The sequence below is a fragment of the Propithecus coquereli genome, unplaced genomic scaffold (genome assembly GCF_000956105.1).
Source record: "Propithecus coquereli isolate 6110/MARCELLA unplaced genomic scaffold, Pcoq_1.0 Scaffold882, whole genome shotgun sequence".
NCBI classification, from domain to species: Eukaryota; Metazoa; Chordata; class Mammalia; order Primates; family Indriidae; genus Propithecus; species Propithecus coquereli.
Window position 1 is genome coordinate 190956 of NW_012155085.1, and position 10650 is coordinate 201605.

Below are 10650 nucleotides of genomic sequence, written 5' to 3' on the forward strand. Positions count from 1 at the left end.
TTTTCCTGTTCTCTAGCTAGAGCTACCATATATTGATGGTCTACCAGGCTTTTAAATCACTACTACAGGTTGAGTGTCCCTTATCTGAAATGCTTGGGACCAGAAGTATTTTGGATTTTTTCAGGTTTTGGAATATTTATATTTATGGATTGAGCATCCCTAATCTGAAAATCCTAAATCTGCAATGATCCAATGAGCATTTCCTTTGAGCATATGTCAGGACTCAAAAAGTATCAAATTTTCAAGTATTTCAGTTTTTAAATGTTTGGATTAGGGATGCTCAACATGTGTTAATATTTATCTATCTTTTTTTTTTTTTGGAGTAAGTACTTTATTCCAAATGGTACAAAAATCAGAAAAAAGTACAAAGGGTATTCAGCGAAAAGTAAATTTCCCTTGCTTTCCTATTCCACAATTACCTAGTTTTTCTTCCCTGAGGTTCTCCCCCATATCAGTTATCTGTTGCCATACTAATGTGATATAATAAACAGCCATAAAACTTTGGTGGCATGTAGCAATAAGCATGCCTTTGGCACATGAGTCTATGGAGCACAGATGACCTGGGGTGAGGAGGCCTTATTTGTATATCTGCAGTCAGCTGTGGGTCGACCAAACAGCTCTGCAGAGCTCAGGCTAGGCCTACTCACATGTCTGGTGGTTTAGCTAGCTGTTAGCTGATCTCGGATGATCTCATCTGCTCCACTGGGGTGATTTGGCTCTATCCTGCATGTCTCTTATCATCTGAAGGCTAGCCTTCTGGCAATTTCAGAGGGCAAGAATAAGCAAGCTCAATCATACAAGTACCCTTCAAGCCTCTGCTTGTATCATATTTGCTAATAACTCATTAGCCAAATCAAGTCATGTGGTTGAGCCCAGAGTCACAGTGTGAGGGCACTACACAGTACATGGCTATGGATAAGGGTGAAGAATGGAAGCTATTAATGTACTCTGCCATAGCCTTTTTCCATTTTCTAAACACATAAGTATACACCTTATATATACTTTTTATCAACATAAATGATAGCATTCATTGTTTCCATACTTTGCATTTTTCCCCACACTACTTCATTATTTATTTCCATTAATACATAATGTTCTATCACCAGGTGTATTCTCCTGAAGAAGATTAAATCAGGGAATCTTAAATCACAGTTATCTCTTCACCCCAAGCTGGAGTGAGCCTCTAAGTAATCCCAGAATGGCTTCAACAGATGAACAAGATGGACTTAAGGTTGTGAAGGTGGAGAAAGACCCTATATGGGACCAAGAAACTCACCTTCGAGTGAACAACTTTTCTGGCCAGGAGGCCTCCCAACAACTTTTTAGGCAGTTTTGTTACCAAGAGACTTCTGGTCCCCGAGAAGCTCTGAGCCGGCTTTGGGAACTTTGTCATCAGTGGCTGAGGCCAGAGACACATACCAAAGAGCAAATTCTGGAGTTGCTGGTGCTAGAGCAGTTCCTGACCACCCTACCTGAGGAGCTCCAGGCCTGGGTACGGGAGCACCCAGGAAGAGGCTGTGGCTGTGGTTGAAGGTCTGGAGCAAGAGCTTAGTGAGCCAGGGAACCAGGTGAGAGGAGGGAAGATGTCGGCCAAGACTATAATCATCTGATGACATGACTGAGGCTGGTGGATCCACTTCCAAGATGGCTCACTGGTATGGTTGTTGGTAGGGGGCCTCAGTTACCAACTGTTGACAGGAGGCCTTAGTTCTTTGCTATGTTGGTCTCTCCCTAGGGCTGCTTGAGTGTCATCACGACATGTCAGCTGGCTTCCTCCAGAGTAGAGGAGATAGAGAAAGAGAGACAAAGAAAAAAGGCACAATGCTTTTTACGACTCAAGTTATATACCATCACTTCTGCCACATTTTGTATTCAGCGGAAGTGAGCCCACACTCAAGGGGAGGGAAATTAGATTCCACCTTTTAAAAGGAGGAATGTCAAAGAACTTGTGGACTTATTTTAAACCACCACACCATTTGGGCTATCTTTACTCTCCCCCTTCTTCACTTGGGTGTGGAATTAAACTCTGGTCCTTCCACTGTGCCATCTCTTTAGAAAATGTTTCATATGGTTCCATGTGATCTCTTTTATTGAGTATTAGCTTGGGCTCTTGTTGTCCTCCTCTTATGAACTCAAATATACCTATGTGTCTTCAGGCCCCAGATCACAAACATGGACATTCTGAAATGCTCTCAGAGGATGTGGTACATCTGAAGGCCAAACAGAAATCAATGGTCATCCAGCTTCTGTCCATGGTGACACAGCTCAAATATGAATGTTTTGGTCTCCACCAATTTCAAGAACAAGGTAAGGACTTTAATAGGTCCATTCATGAGATCTCTGGTGGCTCTGTATAGGATAATAGTTAATACTATGGACTGTGGGGCCAAATTGCCTAGGTTGGAATTTAAGCACTGCTACTTAGTATTCTGTGACAATAGGCAGGTCAGGTAACCTCCTTGCACCTTCAGCTTATGCATCTGTGAAATGGGGATAATCACAGCACTTTGGTCACAGAGTCATTTGAAGATTTAATAAGTATTTTAATATATTTAAAACACTTAGAACAGTACTTGCCTTGTAGTAAATATTCTATAGTGCCTGCTTGTATACATCCTCCCTGGGAGCCTTGCTTTCTCTGAGTGACCCCCTCCAGCCATTTCAGCAGTGCTGATGACCCCTTACTTTGCTAACCTAAATATCTCTGTTTAACCCCTCTTTCATTACACCACCAGTTTTTCATTCCTAGAATGTGTCTGTTTGATATGGATCTTTCTATTCCCATCTATGATAGTATTCTTTCATAAAGGAAAGAGATGACATTGTTTGGTTCACTTATTATTCCAGGTGGTAAAACTGTACCTGAAAACCTGGAGTTGGCATTGAAGCAAGAAGTCTTAAAAGAAATGGAACATTTTGAGGATAGCAGACTCCAAAGAGATGCTCCTCTGGATTCTAGGTACAAAGAAACTTGTAAACGTGAAAGCAGGGCAGAAAAGCAGCAGGGACACACCACTGAAGAGAGACATCACAGGTGCAATGAATGTGGGAAAAGCTTCACTCAGAGTTCAGTCCTCATTCAGCACCAGAGAATCCATACTGGGGAGAAGCCATACAAATGTGAAAAATGTGGGAAGGCCTTCAGCCAGAGGTCAGGCCTGAATGAACATCAGCGGAGCCACACTGGAGAGAAGCCCTGTCAATGTAAGGAGTGTGGGAAAGCCTTCAGTGCCAGCAATGGCCTCATTAGACACAGAAGAATTCATACAGGAGAAAAACCATATGAATGTGAGGCATGTGGGAAGGCTTTCCGCCTCAGCTCATACCTTGTTCAGCATCAGAGGATACACACTGGAGAGAAGCATTATCAGTGTAATGAGTGTAGTAAAGCCTTCAGTCAGAATGCAGGGCTTTTCCAGCATCTTCGTATCCACACTGGTGAGAAACCCTATCAACGCAGTCAGTGTAGTAAAAGCTTTAGTAGGTGGACACTCCTTATGAAACATCAGAGAAGCCACACTGGAGAGAGACCATATGGGTGTGACAAGTGTGGGAAAGCCTTCAGTCATCATTGCAACCTTATTAGGCATTTTAGAATCCATACTATTACATAATTGGACTAAGTCTATGGACCCTCAGGCCCTTAAGTGGGGCCATTTTGGAAAGTAAGATTTTCAAGTGGCTTATTCTTTTCTTATCAAATTTATTTTGCTTTGGAGTAAGTAGCTTGTCTACAAACCATGTGCTGGTGTCTCCTGGGTAGATGACTGTGGGAGTGGGGGGTTTCTAGGTGGCTTCCTTATTCCATATCCTTTGGTTCATTTCTATTGATGTCCCTTAAAGGGATCAAATCTTATTTGGAAAATATTGGTATGGAGGGGCTGTTTTTGAGTAATACTGAATATTAAACAACTCTAACAGTGTATCCTTTTTCAAAATTGTTAAGTTCAAAGGATATTCAGAGAGTGGGTCTTTTTTTTTTTTTTGGTAAGAGTTACATTTTATGATCCAGCAATCCCACTACTAGGTATTTACCAAAAGGAGAAAAAGACATTTTATAAAAAAGACACTTGTACTCGAAGGTTTATAGCAGTACAATTCAAGGTTGCAAAGATGTGGAAACAACCCAAGTGCCCATCGGTAAGTTAGTGGATTAATAAAATGTGTTATATGTATACCATGGAGTACTACTCAGCCATAAAAAAGTAGTGAACTATTACCTTTTGTAACAACCTGGATGGAACTGGAGACCATCCTCCTAAGTGAAGTATCACAAGAATGGAAAAACAAACACTACATGTATTCACTGTTTAAATTAGAACTAAATGATCAATACTCATGTACATATGGTAGTAAAATTCAACAGAAATCAAGCAGGTGGGAGGGGGAAGGAGGGAGATGGGTAAATTCACACCTAATGGGTACAATGCACACTATCTGGGTTATGGGCACACTTACAAATTTGACTCAAACTGTACAAAAGCAATTTATGTAACTAAATAATTTGTACCCTGTAATATTCTATAATTTAAAAAAAAGAGTTACATTTTAAACACAAAGTTTTTGGAAATAAGAATTGTCTGCATTTTCACAGGAAATCATTGCTGTGGTCTCCTCTAGGAATGTGATAAATGGCCTCTGTGAGCAGTGTTATCCATGGTCTAGTCTTGACAGTATAAAAATCTGTGTCCCACTTCATATCTTAACTCCAGATTCTCAGTACAGGTCATTAACATATTTAAGTTTTCTGGTTTTGTTATAAGTAATGAGTAATATCATACTGTAAAACCTCTGTTCTTCACAATGTACCTCTTTAATTTATAGTCTTTTCTGTCAGCATTATTCCCTTGCCACTGCCTTTTGGGGGTTAGTCAGCAACTTTGAGTGCCATTGCAAGCAGCATCTTTGAAGATGTAACTCTATAAAGAAAAGGAGCCTCTAACCTCGGGCAGCTTGCCACTTACTGGGAACACCAGCCTGCTCAGTGTATTCATTGTCAGGGTTAACCACATGCTTTGGCACCAGACTGTCCACGTTCAAATCCTACCTGTCCATTTGTGAGCTGTGGAACTTTAGGCAACTTATCAAAATGCCTCTATGCTACAGCCTCCCCATCTGTAAAACAGAGCAGATAACAGTACCCTCCTCATAGGATACATAAGATTAAATAAATACAAACTTGTAAAGCACTTAAAACATAGCTCTCAATAAATGTGCACTATGATTTATGTAAGAAATAATTTAATACCATTTAAGAAGTGTAGGTGGAATTGTAAGTATCATGTTAACACTTGGATATTAAATTCCTCTGCTGACATTCTTATTATACTTTTTTCCACAGTCAAAATCTCAATCAGAATTTCAAAAGAGGAAATAAAAGTTCAGCTTAAAAGTATATTGCTCTAAACCTTTGTCTTTGAAGTTTATTTAAAAAATATTATTGTATGTGTGTGTATTTCTTTATAGCTTAGAAATCATACAAAAAACTCTTTAAAATTCCTTTACTATATCATTTGTTAATACAATTAGCAATTAGCTAAAGCCAAATTTTCTAGAATAGTGCTTATCAAATTTTAGAGTGCCTATAAGTCACCTGGGATCTTGTTACAGTGCAGACTCTAATTCAAAAATTCAGAAGGGGCCCAGGAATCTGCATTTTAGTAAGCTCCCAGGAGATGCTGATGCTGCTGGTTCATGGAGCACACTTTGAGTATTGAGGCCCCAGACTTCCCTGAGTATTCGTATGGTCCATCTAATATGCTAGAGGCACCAAGCAAATAACAGCTCCCTTTGCATCCTTCCACCAGCGACCTCTACATCAACATGTAGTCCTTAAACCTGTGCTCCCCACACGGACCCACTGCCTGTCCTACCCTAACAGGAGTTAGATGCCTGTGAAGTACAGCGGGCAGGTGGGGTGAGGTGATTTTGGGGAGCTAGGCTGCTCCTGCTCTGGCACAGGCAAATACAGCCAAATCTTTACCCAGGAAGTCTAAACAGGATCCATAAAAGTCTGTTGAAAGGAGCTGCTGTGTGGTTATACACACACTACAGACCTGCCGATCCTCACTCTCAGTGCTCTCTTGGGCTCTCTGAGCTGCTCAGGCCACAGGAACAAGGTTCCAGCTGAGATGTCCTTACCTATGGTGCTACTACATGCCACACTTATCTTCAACACTGAAGCTTTGCTTGGGCCCTCTGTGACTCCAACCCCAGTGCTCAGGCAGCCCCTTCCTCTCTCACCTACTCAGAAAGGCAAAGAAAAGCTCATAGAAGAGAAAGTAGCCACAAAATAGAGATCAAAAAGGGTAAAGGACAAAAAAGTAAGGGAAGGAGGGACCTCCCAAATAGGTGAGAGAGGGAGAGGAAAGGGATGGGGGAGAAAAAAGGGCCTGATAGGGCAAGCCTACAGCAAAGAGAAAGTTGAAAGAATTTGGGAATGGTTCATTTTTTTCAGATTCTGTTTCACCAATCTGGTCCAAAGTGTTATAGTAGCTGATGCCACCACTTCTCTGCATTCAGTCCCATTGATAGTGACAAAAAGGACTTTCAGTGCCTGTGATCAAAGAAGTACCAAGAGACTAGAAGGGTGGTTCGGATTGTGGATAGGGCCACACAGTCATTCCACAAGCATCCACTGCACACCTGCTTTGGGCCAGCAGGCACCATGGTAGGGGCTTGGGACACATCAGCAAATAGAGTAGACAAAGGTTCCTGCCTCACAGAGTTTACATTCTGGTGGGGGGTGGGTAATAAACAATAATCATAGTAATTAAATTATACAGTATACTTAGAAGAAAGTGGAGCTGCTTAAAGGAAGAGTAAGGTTTCATTATATAGGGTGGTCAGGGAGGCCTCATTGAGAAGGAGGCATTTGAACTAAGATGTGGAGGAGATAAGAGAGTCAGCCCGATGCTATCTGGGAGTAGGGTGTTCCAGGAAGAGGGATCAGGCAGTGCAAAGGCCCTAATGTTTGGAATAAAAATAGCTTTCCTGTTGGATTGGTCAAATGATCCTCACAATCACCCTAGAAGAGGAAGGCATCGGTATTTACCATTCATGTTCATAGTTGTGTAAGCTGAGCATGGTGAAATAAAGTGGATTGTTGATGTCACATGCCTGTGAGGTGGCAAAGGTCTGCATTCAAGACTGACTGATTCCCTTTCTAGTGATCTTTCCTATTAAGTACCTGGAAACTTTGTTTTACAATCTGGAAAATTATTCTTTTCTTCCTTATCTAGAAAACATATGTGATGCATATGGGGTGCAGCAGATAACCTGTTGGTACACAAGAGGAAGAAATGCATAGAATCCTGCAGGTCATGTGATCTTCATGGATGGGTGTGAAAGGCTGGAGAGTGAGAGGGCAGAAGTGCAGGGATTCTGGAGGCAGCTGGAGCCTGGTGGGGGGAAGGGCTGGGAAAGTGAAGGGGTGGGAGAATGGGAGACACAGTCAAGGTTGCTACTTGGTGACATAGCACAGTTGTTGTTTGTTACTATCTAGCCGTGTAACTGTGGACAAGTTACTTCACCTCTCTGTGCCCTTTGGAAAGACATGAAGATTAGGTGGGTGAGGAGAGAGATCTCAGAATGTAAGGCAATACAGGTAAATGGAAATCCATTTGTGGAGCGAGTAGGGCGGGGTGGGGGCGGTTAGGAATTGGAAGGGAAGAGCCAAGAGATCCCAGGATGTTTGGGGAATGGGGCAAGGAGAGAGTCGCCGGCTTGCCTCTGCCCTAAATGGGCCCACCGCTTGGTCAACGAGATGAAATATTCTCTGAGCCGCCTAGAGAGGCAGCAGGAGTGTTCGCCCGCGGTGGAGGGGGCAGGGGGTCCCTCGTGCGGTGTTCGCCCAGGTACCACGGAGTTGAAGAGTCTTGGTCGGAGCTTGGCCCGCCCAGTGTGAGTCCTCGGGCGAGCAGGACGGGCGCATTCGGCTCCACGCTTAAGCCCAGGAGTGACTAGGGCGTCACAAACCGTGGCTAGTAAATGCTGGCTTTTCAGGAATAAATACAGTAGTAATAATACAGACTTCCGTAGTTCTTACCATAAGCCTGCCACAATTCTAGTTGCTTAGCATGTATTGACTGATTTAATCCTCAAACATGATCTAAACGTGATAATTAACTCCATTTTAAAGAGGGGGAAACTGAGGCACAAAGAGATTAAGTCACTCTCCCAAAGTCACAAAGCTTGTAGTCAGCAGAGGCACCCACTGTGCTCTTGATCGCATTTCTTTCTTTCTTCTCTTTTCTTTTCCTTCCTTCCTTTCTCCTTTTTCTTTTCCTTCCTTCCTTCCTCCTTTTTCTTTCTTTTCTTTTCTTTCTTTCCCTTCTTTTCTACAGGGTCTTGCTCCACACTCCTCCCCACCTCACCCTGCCCCACAAGTGCAGTGGCTGGATGGTAGCTCCCTACAGCCTTGAACTCATGGGGTCAAGGGTTCCTTCTGCATCAGCCTCCCAAGTAGCTAGGACTACAGGCCAGACCACGACCCTGGGCTAATTTTTTTATTTTTTGTAGAGAAGGGTTCTCATTATGTTGCTCAGGCAGTTGGTCTCTAATTCCTAGCTTCAAGTGATTTTCCCATCTTGGTTTCCCAAAATATTAGGATTACACACAGGAGCCACTGCATCTAGCCTTGACTCCATTTCAGATAAAGTCAAAGTCTGCTCCCTCATTGATTTGCCTTCTATACCCACAAAACTACAAAATATTAGGTCAATGCTGTCCATCTATGCTGGATTTCTTTTTAACAACTACCCTACTTGGAATTGAGAGCACAGTTCATTCAGCAAATCTATTGCTACACACTGAGGTTGTGTCCCACTTTTAACTATTTGGAACAACACTGCAGTGACATGCCTTGTACTTCCAGATATATTATTTTACCTGTAAATATTTCAGTATATATCATTAATAAATAAGAACCCTTTAAAAACATAACCATAATACTTTTATCACCTAAAAGTTTAATAGTTATTCCTCTATCATTACATATGCAATAGATGTTTAAATTTCCAGTTCTTATAAACATAAGTTTTTTTTGTTTTTTTTTGAGAAAGAGTCTCGCTCTGTTGCCCGGGCTAGAGTGAGTGCCGTGGCGTTAGCCTAGCTCACAGCAACCTCAAACTCCTGGGCTCAAGTGATCCTACTGCCTCAGCCTCCCGAGTAGCTGGGATTACAGGCATGCGCCACCATGTTCGGCTAATTTTTCTATATATTTTTAGTTGTCCGATTAATTTCTTTCTATTTTCAGTAGAGATGGGGTCTCGCTCTTGCTCAGGCTGGTCTCGAACTCCTGAGCTCAAACAATCCGCCCGCCTTGGCCTCCCAGAGAGCTAGGATTACAGGCGTGAGCCACCGTGCCCGGCCCCGGCTAATTTTTTCTATATATATATTTTTAGTTGTTCAGATCATTTCTTTCTATTTTTTAGTAGAGACAGTCAGGCTGGTCTCGAACTCCTGACCTTGAGCGATCCACCTGCCTCAGCCTCCCAGAGTGCTAGGATTACAGGCGTAAGCCACTGCGCCCGGCCAAACATAAGTTTTTTACATTTGTTTGAATCAAGATCCCCCATGATATGCAAAAAGAATGTCTGCCTGATACATCTTGTCTCTTTTAATCTACGGGTTTCCCCTCCATTTCATTTTTTTCCCATTGCATTGTATTTTTTGAGGGGGAAAAAAGAGTGTTCATCCTGTAATTGCTCACTGTATGCATTTTGATGAACGTATCTCTGTAGTGTAGTTTAACATCTTTTTCTGTCTTCTGTATTTCCTGTGAGTTGGTAGTTCACAGGAATTCAGTTCCTTTTCACGCAGGCCTCTTTAACATGACAGCTTGCTTCATCAAAACCTCCAAGGGAGAGCATCTGCTAGAAGACAGAAGTCGGTTTTTTTGTAACCTAATCACAGAAGTGACATTCTCTCAACATTGCTGTAGTCTATCAATTAGAAGCAAGTTATTTAAGGAGGGGATTATACGGGCCTTGAATACTAAGAAGTTGGATCATTGGGAAACATTTTAGAGGCTGCCTCCCACACTTTACTCCCATGTCAAGTATCCCAGTTCTCAAAGACAGTGGGGAATGACAGAATTAAAATATCAGATCATATGTGAATTTATTAATAAAATTTTAAAACCATTAAAGTGCCTTCAAATTGGCTGTGCTAATTTACATTCCCACCACATAGTATGGTTATTATCTTATTTCCTTGCCCATTATCAAACTTAAAAATATTTGCCAAGCTATTGGGTTTGTAATGGTATCTTTGGGCTTTTTAACTTCTCCTTATCAGTGGGTAGAAATTTTTTGTATTTTGGATACTAATCCCTTGTGTGTGTGTGTTTATATATACACATATATATTTATTATATATTTCATTTTTCAATAAATTAGGACTACCCCTGAAGACTAGATGCTGAATAGGAGTCTTCCTGAATCCCAGAGTATAGGCAGAGTAAACGTGCTACTAAATTTTCTAGGCTCAGACTATCTGGAGAACCAAGAGAAGTCCTAGTTGTGGCCATGCCAGTTCCTTGAGGTACAGAAAAGGGCTTCAAAAGTCAAGGTGGAAAAAAGCAGCTTGGCCACAACGTGGAATCAGGAATCCAGAGTTTGAGGAAGAGTCCTTCATACTAGGAAATCT

At 41.9% G+C, this 10650-nt stretch overlaps 1 protein-coding gene across 1 annotated transcript; it reads left to right on the plus strand.

The window, feature by feature from the left end:
* Positions 1-1105: 1105 nt before the first annotated feature.
* On the plus strand, positions 1106-5407 carry ZSCAN31 (zinc finger and SCAN domain containing 31). The gene is given in 5 exon segments (XM_012664347.1): positions 1106-1503; positions 1505-1568; positions 2157-2307; positions 2848-3665; positions 5342-5407. Coding segments are annotated over 4 exon segments (1287 nt in total). The 5' UTR covers positions 1106-1198; the 3' UTR covers positions 3615-3665; positions 5342-5407.
* The last annotated feature ends 5243 nt before the right edge of the window (positions 5408-10650 follow it).